Below are 26943 nucleotides of genomic sequence, written 5' to 3'. Positions count from 1 at the left end.
AAAACGATGCCATCACACAAATTCTATCGTTCCATAAAGTGTCACTTTTTATTATTACGTAACGATAAATTTATCGATACGATATAATAAAATACAAGTAACAATCAAAACAAATATTATATTTAAAGTAACATAACAATACAATACAATAGGTAACGACCCTCCAAACAAGTTGTAAACCATTATTTTTAATTGCAAAATACACTTATTAGTCAGAGGGGCACAATTGTGCATTCATATAACAAGAAGCCCCTATATAGTAAAACCCGCAAACTTGAAAAACTCCACCTTTTTATTCCCCACTCTCTCCTTTTTCTCGCTCTCCTACTACTACTTGCTTCAGCTTCTTTCATCTCTGTACATTGTTTTCTCCTTCCTCCTACATCGTCTAGAGAGAGAAATATTTTTTAGAGAGAGAGAGAGAAATATTTTTTAGAGAGAGAGAGAAAATGGTGGATGAGTTCATGGTGTGTGTGGATAGGATCATAATAGCAACAACATGTTTTGGAGAGTCAGAGTCAGTCGTCAATGGGAGAGAAATTAGCCTTTTGACTAATAATGATGTTGCAAATTTGAGTGTTGAAAATAATTCAAGGGAAATGACGAGTGGAGGGGAGGGTTGTTCAAAGGGAAGTGTAATTAGAGAGTGTAGAATTTGTCAAGAAGAAGATGAAGAAAGTGACATGGAAGCTCCTTGTGCTTGCAATGGCACTCTCAAGGTTCAAATTTCTTTCTGGGGTTGCCTTAAATTTTAAATTTTTTTCTTAAAGTTGAAATCTTTGTTATAAATTTCAGTTTTTTATTTTCTTTCTTGGGTTGGCTTAGGAAATGTGCTTTCTTTCTACTCTTTTCTTTTTCTTTTTGTTATTTTAGTTTTTTTTTTTTAAATTTGTTTCTTAAAGTTGAAATTATTTTGGTTGTAACAGTCAGTTTTTGCTACCCTTTTTATTTCTATTCTTCTTCCCTTTCTGGGGTTGCTTTAATTTTTTTTTTTTGAATTTTTTCTTATATTTGAAAATTTTTGGTAACAAGTTTAAGTTTTTGCTACCACTTTTGCCTTTGCTTTAGCTTGAGAAATGTGTCTTGTTTCTTCTCTTTCCTCATCTTGATTTATTTCAAATGAGTACAAAAAGTTTCTTTCTCTTTCCTTGGTTTGTAGTCTATGTAATATAAAAATAAAAGATTGATGCTTTTTATGTCTTTATGGAAGACTTCAATTTTCTTCTTTTATTTGTTTAATTAACTTTTAGCAACTCCCTATATAAATCATATAAAATGTCAAACGAATTGCACTAACCCATAAAACCTTTTTAACAAATCCAACTTCTTGTAACCAAATTCTTTTTTTTTTTTTTTGGAGTTTGTAGATTTCTTTTTGATTTTTCACATGAGGAATGCTGTATGCTCTGCAACTTTAGGAGTTATTTTTGTTCTTATCTGGAAATAAATCAATAATTGTGCTTGATCACCAAACTTTACTATTTTACAAACCTTTTCATTAAATGTGGATTTTGAAAATTCTATTCTCTTTGAAGAGAAAACTTACCTGCAGCAGAAAATGTGCACCAAACAGTAAATGTATGACAAGAGTCTTTTAACCAAAAGTTTGTTACCTAACCACAGTTAATCATTAACATTTGTAATTGTAATTGTAACTCTTGTGATTAAGGGTATGTTTGGCCATAAAAAAAGATTCTTGAAGTTAAATTTTGGAAATTTATCGGAACTTGGAAAATTACAAAAAGTTATTTTTCAAAATTTTCACATGAAAGCACTCACAAAAATTCAAAAACAGCTACAAATTATATTCATGTCCGAACACAACTCTAATTTTCAAATACCATTTTCAACTTGAAATTTTTTCACCTTTTTCTAAAATTTCACAATTCTTATGTCCACCCACTAAATAAGTTTTAGGGGTTATATTGCGATTTAATTACTTTTTAAGGGAATTTATATTAGTTTTCAAATGTCATAATGTTGTTAGTTAAATGTCATAATGTTGTTAGTTAAATGCTCTTTCAGTTATTCTGGATTCCACCTGTGGATTACAGGCAGTTATTTTAGCTTCAGTTTTTGAGCCACTTTAAATGCTTTTGAAAATAAGATACCACGTTTGAATGATCATTTTCAATGTCTCTTTGGACTGACTCAAGCTGTTACAAATCATAATACTTATGTTCACATTGAGTTTATAGAGCTTGTTAATGCTGCATTTTTACCTTTACTTTCAAGATTTCTTAAGTACACCATTAGATTGAAAAGCTAAGAACTGAAATTGTGTCATATTGGACCTGCAGTTTGCTCATAGGAAATGTATACAGAGATGGTGCAACAAAAAAGGTGACATAACCTGTGAAATCTGTAATAAGGTTGGTAAATTTTAAACACTTCCGCTGTAATTAGAAGATATTTATCTAGCCTCAAGTGAAAATTGAGATGTTATTTTTCTTCAATCAGGTCTTTTCACCAAACTATACCCTTCCACCTGCAAGAAGCAACCCTGATGTAATGGCAATTGATATCAGGTAAGGTTGTCAGTTGTATAATATTTGATGTGTTTTCTCAAATCTTGCAGTCACATTTCTGTGTAATACATGCTTCATTTAATAAAAGTTCTTTTTTAGTTGTTGTGTGTATGGCACTTTTAGTGGTTCCGGCTCATTGAAACTTGCTGTATATGTTGGGACAAACTGTTTTGTAGGTTCATCTAGTTCCGCTATCTACACGAATTGGTTAGTGAATAAGGATTAGTTGTAACCTTGCTTAATCGGCCTCCTTAAAGGAAGATAAGATATAAGAATTTACTGTTCTGTTAAACAGAATATTAATATACCAGACTCCGAAGACTTCTGTTGGCTCACCTTAAATGGATGTTTTGGTGTCAGTTTTCTTGCCTACTTAATGTCTTTACACTGCTAGTTTCAGAAATAGGTCATCATTCTTATCTTTGTCTAGATCACTATCATAAATAGGACGAAGTAACTACTCCAAACAGCTTGAGTACTTAATAACTTGATGGAAATTTTAGTATTATAAATATCTGTTATTTTGAAGTAAACAATGAAACTTCATTCTTTACATAGAAACTTAGAATCTGTTATCTGAAATCTTACAAGTAGCTTTGGCATTAATGAATTTGTTTTCTAGATCAGTAGCTAACAAGCTTTCAAGAGAAGCCTTTAGGGAAATCAATCCTTTTGAATAGTGATCTGGAATTTAGACTAAAGGTTGTTGCATAAGTTGTAATACCATCAATTTCAGAAATTCTTGTACATTACGGATAGATTTACAACAGAATCTATCATTGCCTCATGATCAAAATGGGCAAATGGAAAACAAATATTTTGTATGACTGGTCGAAAAGTGAAGCAGCAGTGTCGGATCCAACTACACTAATATATATAATCTCAAATATCAAGTTTCCAGCATCTATTCAAGTAGTCTGTTTCTGATTGATTTTTCAAGCTTTCTGACTTCTTTGTCCTACCTTTTGTTTAAATCAGGCAAGCATGGGGCCCCGGCATGGATATTAGAAACCCTCATTTTCTGGCTTTTGCCACAGCTGAGCGTCAATTCCTTGAATCGGAGTATGATGACTATGCCATTGCTAGCAGTGGGAGTTTAGCATGTTTCCGCTACGTTGCAATCATCGTAAGTAAAAACTGTGTAATGCTTCTACGATTTAGTGATTCTGTTCGTAAGCATAATATTATTGAAGGTGGTTTATCTTCTATTCATGCAGTTGATGCTACTCTTGCTGATTCGCCAAACATTGATGGTCACAAGGGACTTTTCAATGGTGCAGGACTCATCTACATTCTTCAATGTAAGTTAGAGTTGTAGCTCCGTATATCTTTAGTCAATAACTTGTGCTGGAGAGTGGCAATGTCATGCTGTTCCAAGACTCGGTCCTTTCATTAGGTTTGCATTACTGAATATGATTATAATGTATGCCGTCTCGTATCAAAAATTAATATGACATTTATATCATGTTTCTGTAGTTTAAGTTGTTCGTTGTGGATGCATGTTTATTATGGACAACTTCTGTTTTATTATAATCATTCTATACATAGCGAGACTTGCACAGACACTCTAGTAAATCTGTCTGAAGCATGTTTTGTGAACTTCAGTTTCAGATTTCACTTCTACAGCTGGTGGCTTTCCTCCTCCCTTGTTATGTAATGGCTCGGACATGGTACATGATACAATGCCGAAGGAGGCAGGTGTGTTAACCTAATCGGTTATCCTAATCATTCTCCTTCCTCTTGCCTTCTGCCCTTCAATTTTGTATACCTTTTTTAGTTCTTGGTTGGCTAAATACGATGAAACCATAGTCATAAAGAACTGAATCAAGTACAAAGAGAAGATGTGCATCTCTGATGAACCTGAGAACTAAAATTGCTTAGCTCTGCCTTATTCGAAGTAGCTTATTGGAATAAAATCAGGAAATTGGTTCCTTGGTGTAACTATTGCTAATTTGCTACTATTGATTCATCTCTTCTTTTCTTTTCTTTTTTCAAAAACTTTTCAGGCAGTTAGTTTTTGTCTATTAGTTTCTGAAGCACTACAACTTCTACGCTCATACATCATTGCTAACTTAAAAGACTTCCATAGAGCCAATTTCATTTAATGACTCCTTTTCCTAACAATTTCTTGGATTCTCATATGATCACTATGGTAACCATGGCTTATCCTAATACAGTTAATTCTAGTGAAATGAACCGCTGGGATTTTGAAAGTGGATTTGCACTCAATTGCTCCAGACTAAATTATCCTTGACAGAGTTGGTAGTATATGCATCTTGAAATATAGTGTACTAAAAAAGACAACATTAATGCTTTTCTTTAAGTTGCTTAATTCTGCTCTGTAAGTTGCTGTCCATTGTTAGAATTGCTTGAATGTTGCTATGTAATACTTTCTATCCAACTCAAGTCCTTTTCTTGTAACGTGGTTGAGCTGAATATGAGAAATTTCATATAGTTTCATGCACATATACACAAATGATATTTTTAGTGAAGAAAGACATCTCGACTTCCTTTTCCGTTTTCTTGTTAGAGATCTTAGGCTTCTGATGGTTCTGAAACTGCAGACGGAAAGTTCTTTTGCTTTATCTTACATGTTAACGGTTGATTTCAGGGTTAAGAAGGAAGCCATGGTTGGTAGCATGACCTTTTGCAGCCTTTCTCGTCTCTAATGTTGGACAAATGCTGCTGCTGTACATCAACCTTCTCTTTCCCTAATATCTGTATTTATCTTCCAAGGTGCAAAAGTTAAGCTTAGCACTTTGGTGCTGAAAATCCCTTAGCTCTTCCCCAGTTTCTCCTACCCGTGAACTCGTAAGCAAATGTAAATATGTGAGGATTTGAGTTCACTAGCGGTTTCTATCACCTTGTTCTATAATATCAGATATTGGATGTCACTGAAACAATTGGCCATCCATATGAAATTTCTAATGGAACAGTAAGGTATCTGCATTTTGTTGAGGTAAAGCTTAATTTAAATCATCGCAACCTTGCGATACAGAGGTCAGTTTCATTGGCAGTTTTTGCCTAGTATTGCATGTTTTATCTGAAAATATCGGTCTATGGGGATGGCAACATACAGATCCAGGCAGTTTTGGACTGGGCCTCTTTTCTGTGCTTATAGTGGGAAGTTATATTTAATACTATTATATCTTCTCCTTTATCTTCTCTTCTGGCACTTCATTTTTTTGAAGATGCTGTAGAGGATTAAGTGAAAGCCAGAAAATTGGTTAAATCAAGATTCTTCTGCACTGAAAGATCTGATTAAACTTTATTTTGCATTGTTCTCAAGATTCTTATATCTATTTTTGAAACTTGTGGTAGTCTAGTTGAAAGGTTCACACATGATCAAGCAAGCCTGTCCTCTAACTCACTCTCTAGAAAATTACCCCTATCCAAAAGGGAATAGAGAGAAATGTTCAGAGGCTCAAAACTCGGAAAAGGCATTTTCTTAGATTTAGCGTTCGGACCAACATCTTTTTACCTAATTTTTTTGAGTCCTTTTGGTTAATTTATAGCTATGTCTCTTGATTGGAGTTCAGCTAATCATGGTGGCCGTAGTAATAACATAAGAGGAGTTCCAATTCATGGTGGTCACTGTGTACAGTATAATTTGTATGGCACTCTGTATGAAGTTTCAAGAAAGTATGTTCCTCCTATTATACCTTTCGGTCATGAAACTAATAGTGGGCAGTTAGAACTAATTACGTTATTTTGCGATCTTTGAAGACAGAATAAACTTACAATTCTCTATTCAAATCAGTCAAGTTGAACTGAAAAAGAGAAAAAAACGAACAATACAAAACTTAATTAGGCATGATATCGGTATAATATTTTAAGCAACTGAATATCCAAAATACCAAATCGAAATATTTGAAAAACATATTGAGTTGGCCGATGGGAAATGAGAAGTAAATACTTTTTAGAAACCAAAGTTTACATCAAATTAAACTGGGCAAAATAATCTCGTGGTCACTTAAACTTGTACCCGATTGTCATGTTGATAAATGAACTTTCAAAATTCTCATATGAACACTTCAACTTGAGCATAAGTGAACTAATAAACACCTCTAATCTATGACTCAATCTACGTGGCATCAGTTATTCCTAGTCAGCTATTGTGCGTGTAAGTCACGCCTGGCAGGAGCATGAATGTGATTTTTTCAAGATGAATTTCAGAAACCACTATTGTTTAGTGGCTATTAACTTACTATAGCTACCATATATATAATTACTTCCTATAGCTACTATTCAGTTGTTACGGTAGTGTATTCCCTGTATTCGCGCTGCTGTATTCATGAATACAATATCAAAAAGCGCCTAAAAAACAGGGTAGACCAGCTGTCCGCGCATGTATTCACATGTATTCGCGCCATGTATTCATGAATACAGCAGCAAAAAGCGCCTAAAATCAGGGCAGTCCAGCTGAACGCGCATGTATTCACATGTATTCGCACCATGTATTCATGAATATAATAATGACAATTACCTTAAAAATATGTATGTCCAGCTGTCAAAGAGAGAGGAAAAACATAAATAACGTATTTCATGTCTCAATAGTAGTATGTACCATAAATACTTATTTTGCTATAAAATATAAAAGGTAGCTAGAGAAAATAATATTTTAAAATGATTTTGATTTATAATAAATAAGGTGTATACTTTTGCTATGAGAGGTAAAATTTCCTTTGTTTCAATGGCCAATTGTAATAAACCCAAGGGCCATCTAGTTAGAGGGCTTCTTCTTCCTCCTATGGCCTACAACCTCCATTTTTTATTTATACAAGCTCTGAATTTCTTCTTCTCTTCAAATTTTTTACAGATTCAAGTCAAATTATTTCTTCTCTAGGTAAATATTTTATTCTTCAGGCCAAGAATGCAATGGAAAATCATGTAGTTTGTTGTTGTGGAGTTGACGCTGTTGTGTGCATAACCTGGAAGCCACCAATCCGAGGTAGAAGGTTCTTAGGATACTCAAATTATGGTACAACTAGTCGCTGTAATTTTTTCAGGTGGTTGACCCACCTTTTTCAGATCATTACAAACAAGTAATTTCGGGACTGCTATCAAGAATTCGCGTCAATGAGCAGCGAAGGAACATGGGAAAATAATATGTAATTGCGTTTGTTGTTGTTGCACTGCTCTTTGTAGTGTTATTCTTAGCTTAGGATCTTTTATTATATGTTTATTCTTAACAAACAATGACAATGTCAAGTGTATTAAAGTATTTTGCTGCAATAAAAAGTTATGCTTGGCATTAACATCTGAACATATATTATACAAGTTCAAAACAACCATTTTGATTGTCACTAGCAGGCCATCAAATCTGCATACTAGCAAAAACCAGTTTACTAGTGTGTTTAAAACCAAACCAAAAGAACATTAGCTAAGTTATGAATATTTCAGACCAAATCTTCCACAAAATGACCTACAAATAAGTTTTGATACTAACAGACTTAAACTTTCACAAAAAGAAACTTTTCTTCAAATCATTATGGTTGAGACAGGTTGAAGTTGGACTGAGATTGGCTCAGGTTTCGTTAAGTTGAAGAAGGAGCTTCAAATTGGCTTACGGTTGCCTGATTTATCTCCTTCTAGTCTGTTGTTGAAGCTGCCTTTGTGTTACTGCATTTGTTCCTTTCCACCTTAGTCGAGGTGCTCTATATACAAGATTAATATTGGTCTGGCTAGCATTAATTATTTGCCTAGGATCATGTGTGACTCTGTCCCTTAACCCAAACTACATTCAAATAGAAATATAATTTTATAACTTAGTATAGTAACTAGATACAACAATTGGACAGAATTTCACATACTTACCCTCTCTATGACTGTCCCTGATTCACCAAACAGTATTCCAAATCCAGTAGTCCAAGGCCTTCCATCTAAAGTTCTAAGAATTTGTTGAGGAGTCCTTGATCTTTCTTCTGTAATTCTAGATTGTTGTGTTCCTGATCCACCATCAGCGGTAGTTCTAAAATTTCTTTGTGCTGCAGATCTAGCTATTGCAATAGTAGTAGATTGTTGTACTGCAGATCCACCACCAGCAGTAGTACCAGAATGACCTCCTGATGCAGCTATTGTAGAATGGGCATTTGCAGTACTACTCCCAGTACCAGCCATTGAATTTTGCCCTTTCTAAATTATCCAGAATATAAAAATTCAGCAAAAGACTAAAAAACACTTAAAGCATAAGAAGTATTTGATTTTTACCAGGATTGCACAGTCTTTCTTATTATGCCCTACTGTTTTGCAATGAGAACAGGTCATTGGTGCCCCCTTCTTTGATCTCTTACCAAATTTCTTTGTAAGTTAATCTTGAGCATTCCTTCTATGTTTCTTAGGTCTACCAGACATCTTAGTAATTACAGGAGGCTCAAATTTGGGGGTTTTGAGTTGGAGGCCACGTCTCCATGTCGATCATAGGTTGAATGTAACAATTCAATCCCTTGAGGTATGTTTCCTTCTTATACCAATGCTCAACATAGTCAGCATTGTCATACCTTTAAAAAAAATTGCACAAAGTGTATGGGAGCATGGTATGCCTTTCAGCTGTCACATTCTACATGTACACTCTTTCTTTACAAAATCAACTATGTGTTTGTAAATTCCATCTTGGATCTCAAATCCGGTGTCCCCATTTCATTTATATTCATGCTTGGTGGCTCTTACAGATTGCTCTTCAATGGACCCTATTACCATAGGAGATATATCAAAATTCTACTTTATAGCAAATTCTCTCATATTAGCATCCTCTCCATTACCTTCACTCTGATCTCTTCCAACATGGTTATGATTGACTTGTGCCTAGAAGTAAGTATCCAGCTGTTGAACCAGACATGTTATTCTCCACAACATCACACTTACTACAGTCTTTAAAAAAGACCCTGCACCATGACTATTTGGGATATCTAAGCAAGTCTTCTATTTTCTTATTGCCACCCAATTCTGCCAACTCATCTAGTTTAACCTTCAGAAATGCTTCAAATGAATCTCTTGCACAACCCAGGAATTTCTTCCTTCTTTTCTCACTAATCCAAGTTTTCTTCCAATTGCTCCATATGTGCCTTGCACACATTTTATGTTCAGTATTTGGCATCAATCCAGATATAGCTTGAACAAGTCCCTTGAACAATAAAAACACAATGTTAGAGTTCATCCAATGCAATCTTAAATATTAAAGTAAAAAATGAGATTAAAACAATACACATACCTTCTACATATCAGACACATACCTTCTACATAATTGTTAGTCCTTCACCTTCAGATTCTGTCAGTTTCAAGTCCTCCATTAGACACCTAAAAAATCAGGACCAACTGTTCTTGGTCTCTTTCTCAACCACTGCCCAAGCAATAAGGTATATCTGGTTATTACCATCCTTAGCAATGCATGACAATAGCTCACCTTTACACACTCCCTTTAGAAATGCACCATCAAATCCAATTACATTTCTACACCCTTCTAACCAACCTGTTTTCAAAGCATGTAAACAAATATATATATTTCCACAAAGAAATCTTTACCAGGTTCTATTTCTTTTGAAGTCCTCACCACAACAGTGCTTCCCCGGGTTAGTAGTTCTTATCATGTCAGCATAATCATAAATCCTAGAAAACTCCATTTTTAATCACCTAAATACTTACCCGTTACCTTCTATCTAGCCCTGGCATATTTTATTTTTCCTACATACACACCATACTTAATCCTTATCAACTCTTGCAACTTCTTGAGCTTTATGTCAGGCTGATTAATGATCTTATCTTTGTAATGTTTAACTATCTAAGCTGTGTTAGCAAGCTTGAACCTTGTGACTGGGAAGCATGAATGTATAGGCTAGTATGTGTTAACGATGAAGTTCTGTGTGTGGCCCTGTAAACTGCCTAAAATATGCCATCTACATCTACTAGAGTTGAACCATGTTGCCCTGACCCTATTCCTCTCATTTGTTCTCAACTTTAACTGAACTCTCCTCTGTACAACATAGTCTTGTAAAACAGATCTAAATTGGCTAACATTTTCAAAGACCATTCCCAGTTGGAAAACTATTTTCTTACAGTTAGGGTCAAAGTAGACCTTTCTACTGTATCTTCTTGGAGGAAGGTTATGCACCTCATCATCTGTATCTACATCATCATCAGTATTATCCGCACTCCCTGGATTTGAACTGTCTAGGTACTACTCATCCCCTCCCAATTTGCCAGTATATTTAGTAGACTTGTCCTTGTAAATGTCTTCAAATCCAGGGCTAATGCCTACTGGGCCACTAGGTAGCTCATCTACATTAACATCACTAGATCTGTCTTTCCAGTTCTTCTAATCTACTTTGGTCTGTCTAGCAGTAACAACGTCAGCTTCTATATCACTTGTCTCTCCAACAGCATCCTCATCAACATCATAAAATGAGTCATCTATATCCTCTTCAGCAAAAACACCCTCATATTCACCATCCCCACTCTCAGAATTACTCTCAAATTCATCGCAATCTGAATCCGTGGCTAGATGAAAGTTGTAGAACTCCCCTTTATCCTTAGTAGACTCTTCTATATCAATGACCCTCCCTTTACCCTTCTCCTCAGTGAAAGAACCATTATTTATATCATTGGTAGGTGAATTTGTTGCCCTAGCATTAGCTCTACTTGTTTGCCTTTGTGGCACTTCACTAAAGCCAGCTGTTTGGTCATATGGGATATCAACGGGGTCCACATCACTACTAAATATTTCATCCAATTCAATATCAACACATGATATATTAACAATGTGTCATAAATAAATATTAATAAAATCCCCATCACGAAGGACTTTGCAGAATTCTAACACATCAACATCATACTTAATTGTTGGCCCAAGTAAAGGTGAAGTTTTGAAGACTGATAAAGGAATTTAGACATGGACCAGGTCTATCTTGTGAATCACAATTATGATCAACTCAAACATGTGAGATGCACGTGAAGGAGACAAACATAACTTATCAGAAGTGATATATCCTGATCATGATCAAAAAGGTTGCATATTGGATAATGAGAAAGACTCCTTACATAAAGAGAACACAGTTTAGAAAAATGATAGAGTTAGAGTATGAGGTCAACTAGAACTCTTCCACCATGGAAGAGTAGCATCAGTATCCTAGTCAATCTCTAATTGCTAACTCCTTAAATATTAGTGTTGTTCTCTTTTACAGGTAATGCACATAAGCAGAAGTTAAACGTGAATTGAGAGCAAAATAGCAAGGCAATTTTGCAAGCAATTCGTGTGTGATTCAAGCGTGCAAAGCTGAAGCTACTTGAACCAGATAGAAGAACCAGTTCCAAGTGTCTATCTCTTTTACTCTAATTCAATTATAGTAGGTGATTTTACATTGTACCTTTCAGCTTATTTAGAAGCAATTGTATTAGGTACTTAGAGTTTTCAAGTTAGAGTTAACTTGAAGTTGTCGCAGCAGTTGAAGCTGTGTGCCACAACGGGATTAGAGTTAATCCTAAGTTTACAAAAGAGTGTAAATGCAGTTTTTGGCTCAGTGATTTTAGTGGAGAGTTTGGGAAAATCCTACTGGAAGGTAGGTCGTAGTTTTTTTTCACCTTTTGAGCCAAGTGTTTTCCACGTAAAATCTCTGTGTTCTTTATTTTCTGTATTTATTATTCCGCAATAGTAGTAGTTGGAACACATAGAAGAACCAGGTCCTTCTGTAATTAAGTTAAGCGAAAATTGGGTACCACACAAATCACCCTCCCCCCCTCTTGTGTGGTATTGAAGTATAATACATCATTAATAAATCAAAATAGTCTTTTTTTATTGACTTGAAATGCAAATTTCTCCACACCTAAGTACCCCATATCATTTTGCCCATTTGTTGAATTGAATAACATACAATTCATCAGTGTCAGCAGTTACAATAGTAAGCCATGTTATACCATTTTCATACCTCATTAATGGGCCACCTACCAGTTGTTCCTGATAGTGAAATTGTAATTTCACAAGAACAACCATCCTGCCTCATTACGCCTATGAAAATAAGATAAGAAAAGTCCAGATTAGTAAAATATTCAAAAGAAAGAGACAATATTATCTGAACAGGTCTTTGAAAAGGAACAAGGAAATGTGGGAAAAGAACCCTAACTTTATCACTTTAATTGACAAATTTTTTTATATGATAAAAAGCCCTAATTATTTTTAACCCTATATGCCAAATCAGCGATGAAACCGGCAAAATCCAGAGAGAAAAATAAGAATTTAGTATGTTATTACAAAAATCCCTAATTTTAAACCTAAATAACGAAAGAACCATTGCATGCATATAAAATATTATTCTATTATGACCAACTTCAATAACGAATAAAAATACAAGAAAACGACCAGAAATTTCATGAAAGACAACAATTGGACCTTTAATGACTTCTATGTTTTTGGTGGAGGAGAAAGCAACGGTACACGATTGTCTCAGATTCTTGTTTTTGGACCGATTTTGTAAGAAAAATAAACACAACCTTCAGATGATCTAATAGAAGAAAAATCCTATGACAATCGTTCACTCCATTTGAGCAGACGATTGAAAATGTTAGAGGGGAATTGAGAGAGACGACTGAAAATGAAAATGAAATGAGTGTTTTAGGTCAAAAATTAATGGGAAATAGTCGGTGCTTAGTGGATTTTCGCGCCTAACACAAGGTAGGTTTTAATTCGTTTATTGCTGATTGGGTTGCCACGTTTGTGAAATTGTAATGCATGCACTATGATTCAACTGTCGGAGGTATTTATTAGTTCCCTTATGCTCAAGTTGAAGTGTTCATATGAGAATTTTGAAAGTTCATTTACTGGCATGACAATCTGGTACAAGTTTAAGTGGCCATGAGGCCTTTTTGCCATTAAACTGTTTATCTAAAATTAAAGTGGAAATACATACAACTTAACCCTGATATGTGTAAGGAAAATATGCATCTTGCATTCATGATTTTGGAGTAAAGACCAAGTGTAATATTCTCTCCGTTCCAATTTTTGTGAACTTAAACCTACCAAGCACAAAAGCAGATTGACAGTCATCCACAAGCACACCAAAGTCTACTACTAGTTAGGATATTTGAGATGAGTTTGTATGAAGTATACAACAAGAAATAGGTATGAAGTGTGAGACTTTTGAGGGATTTGGAAGCTTTGGATAAGGGTAACAAAGGTGAAGTTGATGAGTCTATACACATATTCTAAAACAAAGAACTGTTGCACATCATCAATCACTCCATCCCCCACAATTGTCCATGTTCTTTTAAATAGTTCCAAGTCGGGATAAAAAAGGGCTGACCAAAATGCTAGTGTTGTCTTCAAATACTTCCATAGCAAGCATGCATTTGCATGTATTTGTTTCTGTTGTTCCTCACAATAGCCAAGAAGTCCTTGTGATCAGCTAGTAAGTTAATTAATAACTTGAAAGATCTAGATGCTTGTTGATGTTCCTGACTGAAGGATATGCACAAAGGTGTATGATCTGAAAATAATGGCTCGTGCAATATAACCTCTTGTTGTAACATTTATATTCACTAAGGCTCTGTCAGTTCTGCTGCGAACATGATTGTTTGTCCATGTAAATATTTTAAGTTCAGTGAGTCCAGTAATAGGACTCCCATTTTATTTGTCCTCAAAGCCCAATACATCATCGTAGTCACCCATGGCAACCAAGGACCAGCCACTGTATTATCGCCTCGTCTCTTAGCTACACTGTCCTCCATTTCTACTAGAATCACTTTCTACCAAGCACTAATACTTGAGAGTTCTGATAAGTTAGAGCACCAAAACCATTTGTATTTTATATTGCAGATTCATTCGCTACAGTCGTTTCCCCTTGTGCGTTGGATTTACTTTTTACTATCATCCAAACCTTCTCTACTGTTTGAGATGTTTCAATATATGGTTGGTGGCTTAACGATTCTTGCACTTCACTAGCAGGCTTAAAAGGTTGTTCACTACAGTATTTGAGATCGTCTAGGCAAGGTGATACTCCTCAGCTGAAAGCCAAAAAATGCATAAGAAATTATTTAGTTTTTGGCTCGTAATAATTTGTACTTTTCCAAGAGAATAATCATAAGCTTTAATCAAAACTTGGGGTTCAATTCATAAACTTGAGGTGAAGATAAAAAATGATCCACGTCATGCCATGACATTAACTAAGGTGTTTTTTGGGAGGCAACCCAACTTTACTATTTTTTTATTTTTTTTTTCTATTTGTTTACCTTTTCTATTATGTTATTTTTTACAGTGTAGTTTTTTATTTTGTAGGAGCATGGGAAGCAAATTTATTGGAAGGATGCAAAAGCAAGCCAGATAGTTAGAACTAAGTATGGGGTGCGCGCACAAAGGATCAGGCTTGAGAGAAGTCTGAGTATCCCATGAGCTGCTAATGCTTCGGTATTTGGCATAACATGGAGTTTCTTTATCATCTTGTTATTTATGGTGTGCATTGAGGATAATGCACACTTTTAAGTATAGGGTGGGGACACTGTTTGGATGATTTTCTATGCTATTCGAGTTGTGCTATTTTATGTGTGTTTAAAGAAAAATTTTAAAAAAATAGGTAGAAATAACCCCCTTAAGTTTCTTAAGGTTACAGTTCTTTTCTAAGGGATGTCTATTTAAACATGGTAGTAACTTTTTTTAGGTAGAAGTTTCAAAAAAAAATTGGACTTTTCTCCGCTATGGACTTCCTAAACAGTTTTCCTAAGGGTTTGAAGTCTAAAGAAAAATAAAATAAGATATTCTTTTTCTTTTTAGAAATTATAGTGCAATGAGAAGAACTTGAGTATTTATACTATTTGACATGTTTTATATCGAGGCTTAGAGCTAGAGCATTTGCGCTGAGCACTTTCTTCTTGATTCTTGTGATTATATGTCTTGTGAATATATGTTACTTTCTTTTGACACTTGTGCTCATCTTTTGAATCTTGTTATGTACTTTCTATGTGGTTGAATTATATTATTATTGTGCTTAGTTGCCTTAACTTGACAGTCGGATCTGAGCTATTCTAAGTGAGTCATGTGCATTGTGTGAGGTGAGATGTTTGGTTGTACTCTATGCCGTTTCTTACTAGTCTAGAACTTGCCCTGTGTGAAAGTTAAAGTAAAATAAGTAAGCTTTGTGAGTCTAGAAAATAAAATAGGAAATTTATTTTATTGACCGTTGAGCTACTTGCCTACTGGTGGTAAAATTATATGTTGCCAGCTTCTGACTATGTCGGTGAAATGGGACCGCGAAGACAACCCACCACTAGAGCTTGCTTTGCTCTCTCTCCGATTTGAGCTAGTAAAACTTTTCTTTATTACCCACATTACAAGCCGAATCCCCTTTGTTCTTAATTAAATCTTGTTGAAGCTTTACCTCTGAAAGCACTTAAGTCACTAGAAGAGTAAGGAATGAGATTGTGTAGTTTTTGAATGGAACCATAAAAAGGCCAAAAGATGCACATATATATTGAGAGATCCACTAGTTGAAAATACCACCTTATGGGAGTGTTGAAAAGATGTTAACAAGAAAAAAAAAAGTATATACAAGAATACCAAAAATAAAATAAAAAAATATATACCCCTCTAATTCAGTTTGATCAGGGCTAGTGAATTATGCAGAAGTGCTTAAAGACAGTAGGCCGAGTTTATGTATGATTTTGTAGCAATATGTTGAGTGATCATGAAGAGCATATGCTTAAAAGTTAAAGCGTATTGTAGTAAAAGTGGTTAGAAGGGTTAGTCACTACTATCCATATCAATCATACTCGTCCCTTAGCGTACATTACAACATATAAAGACCTAATTGATCTTAGATTTTGCGAGCTTAAATTGGTAGAGACTTACACTACGGACAAGCCTATAATATGGACTTTAAGGGAACATGAATTTTTTTTTTGCGAGAGTGAGCGAATACTTTCAGGTGTGTCCATAAATTATGCTTGGATTCATATTGAGTGAGCAGACTGATTGCTATCTTTGGTTTATTGGTGAGGGCACATAATTTGCAATGGATCGGTAAGGGCATCAGATCTTTGATTGCAAGAAGAAGCGAGTCATAGAGAGGAATCAATTGAAGTCATCTTTTGAGGCTAGGATGGTAGAAAGGGGCATATACATATTTTAAATAGTCTTGGCATGGGTCTAAACTTGAGGAAAGATGTATATAGCTCATATTTTGGGTTCTAAGTGTTGGTATAAACCATGTCATTAGTGTCATACTTGAGTAGGCTTGAAATTGTGTTACTTGCTTATGTGCTTAATTTTAAGTTGCTTGAGGACAACAAGAGTTTAAGTGTGGGATGGCTAGTGATAAAGGGTTGCATGTTTTGAGCGTGTTTGCATATAATTTCTTCTGTGAGTTGCGGAGTTTACACTGCTTTGAAGTGAAAATATGCTTATTACATGTTTCTTATGTGTAAGAATGAACTTGCGCAGAAAAAAATCAAATAGGAGAAAATTGACGAAAAAAGAGCTGAAAAGAAAAGTCCAGGACAACGAAGCAAGGTTCATGTTGCCAGACCGGGATCAGAGCAGAAGAAAATAACAACTGGGAGCAGTCTGGATCGTGCATCTGGACAAGCCCCTAGCTTCTCCACTCTGGAATAGAAGAGGTCAAATTCGCCTCATACAAGCACTAATGGATATAAAAACATCCTAAAACGTCCTTTTGAAGGGGGAGAGGACACTACTTTTGAGAGCGAGAAGACTTTGGAGAGGAAAGAACACGTTTGGAGCAAGGAGGAAGGATTCAACTTCACGTGTTTCCCTCTTTCTTCCTATTTTTCCATTATTATGAATTCTAGTGTTGTAGTTTTACATACTAACATGAGTAGCTAAATTCTTTTATCTAGGGTTCTGATGGAATCTTTTGTAGGATAAATTCTTGTTACGTTTTTTATATAATTGAGTCATTGGATTTCTCTACTTGTTCAACTACGTGCTTATTTCAATTGATTGAATGACCATCAATTGACTGTATCTATTTATTATGTATTACTTGGGAAAAAAGGCACATATTTAGGTAGTTATTGAACAATATTACTTCTAACATATGTGAGGAATCAATATGTCGGGTTTAAATGTGGGTTTAGGAATAACAAATTTTTGACGTGGCCATAATGAGTGGTAAGATAGCGTTAGCTAGTCTACTATGGGAGAATATATCTAATAAATTGTTATAATTACTCGGGAGAGGATTACGACACCAGATCATGTTAGAAAAGATATTTTATGGATTATACAAGAATAATAATATGGATAAAATATTAAGATTGTTGGTGAAACCAAAAAGTACTTATAAGCAGTAAAACAATAAAGTGTGACAAAACTATAAGCTTATAGAATGTAAAATATTTACTAAACACGTAGGTAAAGCAAAAAAATATTTATAAGCTAATTTGACTAGCTTACTAACATATACCTCTTAACTTTACTTTTTGAAAGTATGACCAACATTAATTGCTGTTATAATTTTGGTAAAAATGTTTGGAGAATCGATTAAACAAATAAAAACTGCTACTCTCCAATGGAATTTTCTTTAAAGCACTTTTTGAGAAAGGAAAAACTGAAAAAGCAAATTTTAAAGGTTAAAAGCCCCGGTAGGCCGCAGCAAAAAGCCAAATCAAGAGTTTCATTTCTGCAATCCAAATGGAAACCGAAGGAAAATTTTACAGAATGTGAGACAAAAAGAAGCCCCAGTGTGTTAAAACTTCTCGAAACCGAAGGAGATGATACTACCCTCGATGCCCAAAACGGAGAAAACCCCGAAACCTTCCTGCTCAGTCAAGCCAAGATTTAATGCCTACCCTTCCTGCTGAACTCATCACAGAAATCTTGTTAAAGCTTGCAGTTAAATCCCTCTTGCAATTCAGGTCTGTTTCAAAATCTTGGCTTTCCTTAATCTCTAGCCCTGAATTTGTGAAGACCATCTCTTATTATCTAACCACCGTGGAGTTATGTTTAATGTTTGTAATGCTACACACTATGTCAAGGAGTGTTCTCTTAGCGCTATGTCAAGGAGTGTTTCTTAGCGCTTTACTTTATGATTCTGTTGCTGAGGCATTTGACTTGGATTATCCCGGTACAAATCCCTATTGTTATCCTTCGATTGTCGGTTCTTTCAATGGATTGCTTTGTCTTGCCGTTGCAGTATCTGACGGATTATTATATAACTTGTTTTTATGGAATCCATCAATTAGAAAGTATAAGAAATTGCCTAATTTTAGACTTAATGTAAGCCGCCAACACAATTTGAACAAAGATCGTTACGATTTCAAATTTGGTTTTGCATATGATGCTTTCCGAGATGAATACAAGATAGTGGGTATATTTCCTATTCACAGAAATGGACGATTGTGTCGTGTTGAGGTCAAAATATATAGTCTAAAGTCTGATTCGTGGAGAGATATTGATGATTTTCAGGGTAGGCAGCTGTTGTCTGTTTCGGGTAAGCTTGTGAATCAGAAACTTCATTGGCTTGACTGGGACCAGAACATCATTTTTTTATTTATTTGGCTGATGAGAAATGGGCAAAGGTAGAGCAGCCCTCTGATTTCAAAGGATGTGGTTTTTTGGTGCTAGGAGTGTTTAGAAATGATCTTTCTGCATTTTGTAATTACGAGTGGACGACTCATGTAGATATCTGGGTTATGAAGGAGTATGGGGTAAAAGAATCTTGGACAAAGATGTTTACCATCAAGTTTCCTGATCGCCCTACGGGATATATTTTTACTCCACCCATTTTTATGTCAAATGAAGGTGAAGTTTTGCTTCAGTTTGGATCACGTTTCACGAAATATAATCTAAAGGATGACTCGACCAGATATCTAGATGTTACTAACTTTGCTCCATGTCTTGAGGAGGCAGAAATCTATGTTAAGAGCCTTGTTTGTCCCTTTTTTACAGAAGGGATCACGAAGGCAGCAACAACAGACTGAAGTAACTCAGATATAAACAATCCTTTGACTAATAACCTGTAAGAGGTACATCCTATGCATTTTTCTTAAGGGCTGTTATAATTCCGGTCCATATTGCTTGGGGATCTTGTTAGTCATTGAACTATTTTCAAGAAACGATAATCTTTCGCAAGAGCAGTTATTTTGGTTGTATTACCTGATGTCTTGAACTTCAAACTGATGACGAATGCTGTGTGCTCTGCAACTTTAGGAGTTATTCTTTTTCTTGTCTGGAAAATCAATATCTTTGCCCTTTTCTATTCTCATCCTTTTCATTAAATGTGAATTTTTAATATTCTACTCTTGCAGAAGAGAAAAGATACCTGCAGCTGAAATATAGACCAAATAGTTAAATGCAAAAAATGTGTCTTTTAGACAAAAGTTTGTTGCGTGGCCATAGCTAATTATTACTCCCTCTGTCCCAAAAATGATATACTTTTTGGATTTCAAGAGTCAAACGATTTGTTCTTTAAAAATGACTTTCTCATATACCTTCTTTAAATATTTTGAATTGTTAGTTATTGTGACACATAGTACCCTTTATGTAGTTTCCAATTATATAAATTTTATTTAAAAAAAAAAAACTTAAAGATTCTATGTCCGAATTTATGGTCAAAGTTAAGAAGTTTGACTTTTGAAATCCGAAAAGTACATCCTTTTTGGGACGGATGGAGTACCATACATTTTCACTATAGTTTGTGACTCTTGAGATTAAATTACTGTAAATGGGTAAGATATTAGGAGTTCCGGAAGGTTTCGCACTAAATATTTTGTTATCTAGTACCCCTTTCCTTGAAAAATAATGCTTACTTTCCCAAGTGCCTACTGTTGCATGTCAATTAAAATGGGATATATTGGTTTATATGTGAAATTATGTTTTCAAATGTCATAATGTTCTTAGGTAAAGCTCTTTCAGTTATTCTGGATCCACACGAGTGTTTACAGTTTTGGGTTCAGTTTTGAGCCACTTAAAATGTCTTCCAAAATAAGATATTGAATTGGGTCTTAAGGTCATATCTTCATTGATTGCAATTGAATGATCATTCTCAAATGTGTTTTTCTGGACTGGCTCAAGCTTGTTCAATCATAGTTAACTAGATTTAATTCCCTTTTTATGTCCAATTCATATGTTCACATTTGAATTGATAGAGTTTGCTAATACTGAAATTTCACGCCAATATAATCAAATTTTCAGTACAATGACATGAAAGAACTAGTATTGAGATTCTGTCTTTTATTGGACCTGCAATGTACTCATAGGAAATGTATTCAGAGACTGTGCAACAAAAAAGGTGACATCACTTGTAAATCTGTTATAAGGTTGGTATATTTTAAACACTCTGCTATAATTAGAAGATATTTCTCTAGCCTCAAGTGAAATTGAGATGTTGCTTTCCTTCTATCAGTTTTTTTCACCAAACTATACCCTTCAACCTGAAAGGAGCAACCCTGATGTAATGGCAATTGATATCAGGTAAGTGCATCAGGTTGTCAGTTGTATAATATTTGGTTTGTTCTTACAAATCTTACAGACACATTTATGTGTAATATACACCTTATCGAAACAAAAAAAATTCTGTTGTAGTCTACCTTTTGAGGTTGTGGTGCATTTGAATTTGCTGTATAATTTTGGACAAACTGCTTTATAGGTTCATCTTCTTCCACTATTCTACATCAATTGGTTAGTAAATAAGGATTAGTCGTAACTTGCTTAATTGGCCTCCTTAACGGAAGACAAGATATAAGCAAGTTCAGTTCTGTTAAACAGTTTATGAAAATACAAGATCAGAAGACTTTTTTTGCTTACCTTAAATGGCTGTTTGGCATCAGTTCTCTTGCCTGCTTAATTTCTGTACACTACTGGTTTCTGGAATAGATCAATATTCTTATCTTCATCTGGATCACTATCAGAAAGTTGGAGGAACTTACTCTAAGCAGATGAATATTTAATAAGTCGATTGGATTTTGTAATGGTAATCGTTTGATTTTTGAAGTAAACGTTGAAGACTAAATATACCCCTAAAGTATTTGATTTAGAGCAGATTTATCCCCCGTTCAAAAAGTGGCCTATTCGTACCCCTGCCGTTACACATTTGGCTCGAGTTTGCCCTTTTTTCTAATGGAAATCATCTACCTAAATTTAAAATGCTTTTCCTCATTTAAAAAATAAAATAAAAATCCACTCGGCATTTTAATTAACCCCTCACCGATCTAATGAACCATAACACACACCCCTTCTTTCACCCCCACCCCCATGCCCAGCTCTAATACTAGCTCTTCACACACGCGCACCCACTCAGAGAAAGGAGTTGTGTAATGGCTGTATCTGTGCATCAAAGATGAAGAACACCAGCAACAACACTGAGCTCCCAGCGATTACATTCTCCGAACTAGATCTTTTTCACAAACTGCCTAAAAATACTTGTAAACCGCCTCGCTGGAAGACGAAAAATTTTGCCGCCGCCCGAGTGAAGTTGCGAAGAAATATTGGAGGAGCGAGGAGCAGGCCTGAAACTCCTCTTCTCCGATGGAAGTTTAACGAGCATATTCATCACAATGCTTGTATGACGGAGGAGAAGTCGCCGTCGGAGCTTGATCAAAAGTGTAGCCAGAATGTTAGGAGTGTGGTTTCTGCTAGGAAGTTAGCTGCTGGACCCTTTATGCAGCAGCTACCACAAGAGCTCCACCGTTGAAACCACCTCAAACAGCCACCATCTCGTCCTCCGTTTACATCACCTGAACTCCATTTTTTACTGGCAACGGAACTCCAAAATCAGTTGTTTTCAGTAACCAGAGGTCCACCCATTATCATCTTTCTGTACGCGGCTCTTTTCAGTCAAGTAGAGATAGGGTTTGTCGTTCGAGGTCAGCGGCGAGGGGTTTGTATGGGAGCATAGATTCTGTGATTTCTGTTAGATTGGGGTTGTTTTTTTGTTTTTTTTTGTGGGGTGGGGGTGGGGGGTGTTGTGTGTGTGTATTAGAGTTAATTAGATTAGAGCTATTTGTACCCCTGTCATTACACTTTTTGCTTGGATTTGCCTTTTGTGCCACGTGAAACTGGGGTATGAATAGTCCACTTTAAACTGAGGGTAAATCTCTTTTAAATCAAATACTCTAGGGGCAAAATTAGACCTCTGCCCGAAATATATTACAATGTCTCACATTGGTTTAGGAGTGAGCTATTATTTCATTATATGGGATTGGTTAGCTTCAAGGTCCATTTTCTTTATGTGGTATCAGAACCAAACTCATCCTTGTTCTTGGTTTACCCAATGTTGGGGCCCATCTCATATTGTCACACTTCAAATGTCCAGTCCTGGGCGTGCCAGGAAGGGGGAGGTGCCAGAGTGTCTCACATTTAATGAGGGAATTTCTTTTATTGTTTTGGGCTATCCTCACGTCACTAGCTAGCTTTTAGGATCAAGTTAGGTCCCCTGTGCATTTTCTTTACATAATAGAAACTTGGAATCTTGTTATGTGAAATATTATAAGTAGATCTGATATTAGTGTTCTCTAGTCTGTGCAAATGATTGAACTCTCAAAGTAATATGACTATAAAACCCAGAAGTTAAAATTCACTGGGAAAGGGCTGGGTAATGGCATGGTTCTGTCTTTCTATCTTCTTTGTCTCAAGGAGTCGAGATTTATAATCATGTGTAGTTTCTTTCAAAACTATGTTGAAAATATCATCTGATCTTTTTATTTCTCTGGGGCCAAAGGCATTGAAATCACGTGTGTCTGGAATGATATAGGTGTTGTGAATCATTTTTTGAACATATAGGAGCTGCTTCTGTTCTAAACTCTCCTTAATGAGAATTATCTCATGTTGGTCGCTAGCAAACAATTGACCTTGTGCATGAGCAAGTTCTTTACCTTGATAGGCTAATTAGGTTGTTGTGTTGCAGTGAATTTTTTCTGAAATCAGTAGCTAAAGAGCTTTCACGAGAATTCTTTTGGGAAATCAATCCTTTTGAATTGTGATTTGGAACTCATATTAAAGGTTGTTGCATAAATTTTATTCTTATAGATTACAGATAGATTTACAACAGAATCTCCTATTGTTTTATTTATATCAGTGGTCAATGGTGAAGTAGCACAGTAGGATCCAACTACACTTTATGCATATATTCTCAAATGTCATGTTTCCAGTATCTACCTAAATACTCTCTTTCTGATTTGAGTTTTCAAGCTTTCTGACTTTTTTTTTGTCCTATTGTTTAAATCAGGCAAGCATGGCCCAAGAGTGGATATTAGGGATCCTTACTTTTTCCTGGCCTTTGCTGCAGTTGAGCGTCAAATTCCTGCAACCAGAGTATGATGATTGTGCTGTTGCTTGCAGTGGGAATCTAGCAAATGTAAATGTGAGGATTTGAGTTCACAGGCTGTTTTCATCACCTTGTCCTATAATCTCATATAGGGGTGGCAAAATGGTTAAAAGAAAATAGTTAACCACCCATATTATCCACTAAAAAAAGGGTTGGATAATGAACTTTTTAAAAACGGGTCAAATATGAATAAGAACCATATTATCCATTTAGAAAATGGATAACCAATGGGTCTAACTTTTACATTTGTAAACCCTCAAATTGGGGGGTTCCTCAAGTTAGGAAGACTAAGAATTCTCCCAAAAGTGATCATATACAAGAAGTCATGGATAATATAATATGGGTAACCCATATTATCCACCGGTTAACTCGTTTTTTATCCGTATTAAATATGGGTCGGGTCGGATAATTGATCCGTTTTCGGCCCGAACCATATCCGACCCGCCCCGCCCATTTGCCACTCCTAATCTCAGATATTGGATGTCATTAAAACAATTGGTAATCCATATGATATTTCTAATGAAACTGTTAGTCATCTGCATTTTGTTGAGGTAATGCTTCATTTAATTAGTCAATGGGGAGGCAGTACTAATACTTAATTATTCTATGTTAATTGAACTTGGCTTCTATAGAGAAAAAGTGTATCAGATTGAAATGCAGGCACTTTCTATTTTTGGCTAAGATGTGCTCATGCAAATCCAGGTAAATTTGGATAGGAAAGGTTTATGTTTTTTGTGCTTACACTTGGAGTTTAACATAAACGTTATATCTATTTTTCTTGCAGTTCATTTCTTGAAAATGTAGTAGACAGTTTTGGTGAAAAGCTTAACCTTTCAATTTTGAAATTCTTTTTCAGTGAAGCAAACACTTGCTACCAGTTATTTCTCCTTTTTCTGCCGACGTAGTCTCTCTATTTTTCATGGACAGGAAGTAGTTCTTTATAAAGTTTAGTTGAAAGCTAGTTTTTGTTCTTACCCTTTTTTTTCCTTTTCCAGCAAAGCAAAATGGTTTAACCAACGTTAAGACTTCAATTTTTCTTTTACTCTCTTCTTAATTAGTTTTAAGTCGAGAAGCCTGTCAAGAATTTCAGGATGTTGAAGAACCGATAAATGCAAAAAGACGCACACTTGAGAGGAGGTTGTATACGTGGACCTTCTATCAAAGGTCAATCCATCTTCCACCTCCTTTATGTGGATTTGGAACCTCCATTGCCCCAACAAAATAAAGTTCTTCCTTTGGCAATGCATGCATAATCGTACCTCTTGTCGAGCTTATCTAGCTAAAATAGGAATTAATATTGATGCTACATGTACTATTTGCAAAATTGGGGTGGAGGACATCGAACACATTTTTATTAAATGTCCAGTCTCTAATCGTTTTTGGGAGAATATGGGCCTTCCTTTCCTAAATATTAATAGTGATACAAATTGGCCAGTGAAGCTGAGGGATATCTTCATTCAAAGTAGTAATCACCAGATTAATTGGAATACTTTATTTCCCTTCTCCATCTGGGAAATATGGAAAAACAAGAATCATAATAATATCAACAATCTTAATCGTAACCTGGAAGCAAGAAAGATTATTCATCTAGCATGGGAATTCAAGTTCTTCACAGAGAAAAATCCCTTCATGCTAAAAAAAAATCAAAATTGAAATCAATTAGGACAAACCACCCAAAGGTATGATTAAATTAAATTGTGATGGTGCCTTTTCTAGTAACAATGATGCAGCTGGGTTTGGTGATGCATTCCGAAATAGCAATGGAGACTGGATTGTGGGATTCCACAAAGCAAGTCAAGCAATTTCACCTACGCATGCAGAGTTAATGGCATTACTAGAAGGATTAAAAAATGCTAAAGAAATGAACTTCCTAAACTTGGAAATTGAAACTAACTGTACGGAAGTCATCAAGCTTATATATGAGGATAGCTATAACTTCTCTAACATTGTTTCTAACTGCAGATGGTTAATGGACCAATTGAAGCTCCCACAACTGAAGCATAATTTAAGGGAAGGAAATGAAGTGACACATATGCTGGCCAAGGAAGCTATCAAGAGCTCACCCTCTACTAAGTGTTTTTACCATGCTTGTCCATCCTTTTTTGTTGAACAAGAAGTGATCAAGAACAAGCATGGTGCTTGCAATAGCTTTAAGAATATTTCCACTACTGTTTGTAACTATTTGGCAACTATGGGCAATAATAATGCCCTAAAAATATCTACTATGTCAATGTAATTTTTGTTTATGTAATATAATTATCCGTATTTTGTATCAAAAAAATGAATATGATAACATTGGACCTAAGAAAATAGCAAAAAAAAAAAAAAGAGAAAAGTAGACAACAAACAAATCTAGGAAGCAAGTAATAAAAATACGGAAATTCATGCGCTGAAATTTATCCGAAAATCCACAACAACGCAGAAAGTATTAGAGGCAAGTACGATCATATAATTGAAACATGCAAAACACATAGTTTTAGTTTTTTCCCCTACACATGCAGAGTTGATGCTAGAAGGATTAAGGGGTAGTCGAGCGGTTTTCCTCTTTGTCCCTGTTTCTCTCTTTGTTCCGGCGAGTATGATAGTGTTTTTGTCTAGCACTACTAGCGATTTATGTTATGTTTCACACTTTTGCATAATATTTGTGTTACTGTTTTTCCATTTATTTGTTATCTCTCACGTTGTTGATATTATTTTGGGTTTTTGTTGTTACAGATCTAGTGCTTATGAGCCGAGGGTCTCCCGGAAATAGCCTCTCTACCCCCTCCGGGGTAGGGGTAAGGTATGCGTATACTCTATCCTCCCCAGACCCCACTTGTGGGATTCTACTGGGTCATTGTTGTTGTTGTTGTTATAACACCACAAAGTATTTATTACTTTTTCCATCCCAATTTAGTTGTCCAATTTTAATTTTCCAATTATTATGAAAAAAATAAAAGAATACAAATTATTTATATTTCTCTCTTAAATAATTTTTTTATGAAAACAAGGAATTCTAAAGAAGTCATGAATGAGCAGTTATGATTCTTTCTTCTATAGTATGTTAAGAATATTGTAGTTATGGAAAAATTTAAACTCCTAAATATTAATAGTTCTTACAAAATTCAAATAAGGAAAGATTTAATAGTTAAAATTTTAGTCAATTTAAAGTCATA

At 35.2% G+C, this 26943-nt stretch overlaps 1 protein-coding gene and 1 long non-coding RNA gene across 6 annotated transcripts; both read left to right on the top strand.

Annotated features, from left to right (window-relative positions):
* The first annotated feature begins 285 nt into the window (after positions 1-285).
* LOC104225893 (uncharacterized) lies at positions 286-5544 on the top strand. 2 transcript variants are annotated; one of them, XM_070165160.1, is made up of 7 exons: positions 286-719; positions 2301-2372; positions 2461-2528; positions 3507-3654; positions 3746-3829; positions 4134-4226; positions 5140-5544. In XM_070165160.1, the coding sequence occupies exons 1-7, from the start codon at positions 450-452 to the stop codon at positions 5143-5145; spliced, it is 741 nt and encodes a 246-aa protein (XP_070021261.1). In that variant the 5' UTR covers positions 286-449; the 3' UTR covers positions 5146-5544. The 2 variants fall into 2 exon arrangements, with proteins under 2 accessions (XP_070021261.1, XP_070021262.1); XM_070165161.1 differs by lacking the exon at positions 4134-4226 and having other exon boundaries at positions 348-719; positions 5140-5233.
* A 12547-nt stretch (positions 5545-18091) lies between these two features.
* Positions 18092-26039, top strand: LOC104225901 (uncharacterized). 4 transcript variants are annotated; one of them, XR_011404304.1, is made up of 3 exons: positions 18092-20937; positions 23690-24952; positions 25751-26039. It is a non-coding gene; the product is annotated as an uncharacterized lncRNA (long non-coding RNA). The 4 variants fall into 4 exon arrangements; XR_011404306.1 differs by lacking the exon at positions 25751-26039 and having other exon boundaries at positions 18092-19490; positions 20724-20937; positions 23690-24323; XR_011404305.1 differs by lacking the exon at positions 25751-26039 and having other exon boundaries at positions 18092-19490; positions 20659-20937; positions 23690-24323.
* Positions 26040-26943: the final 904 nt, after the last annotated feature.

The sequence above is a fragment of the Nicotiana sylvestris genome, chromosome 12, assembly GCF_000393655.2.
Source record: "Nicotiana sylvestris chromosome 12, ASM39365v2, whole genome shotgun sequence".
NCBI classification, from domain to species: domain Eukaryota; kingdom Viridiplantae; phylum Streptophyta; class Magnoliopsida; order Solanales; family Solanaceae; genus Nicotiana; species Nicotiana sylvestris.
Note: the sequence above shows the minus strand (reverse complement) of the source record. Positions and strands in the feature narration are given on the sequence as shown.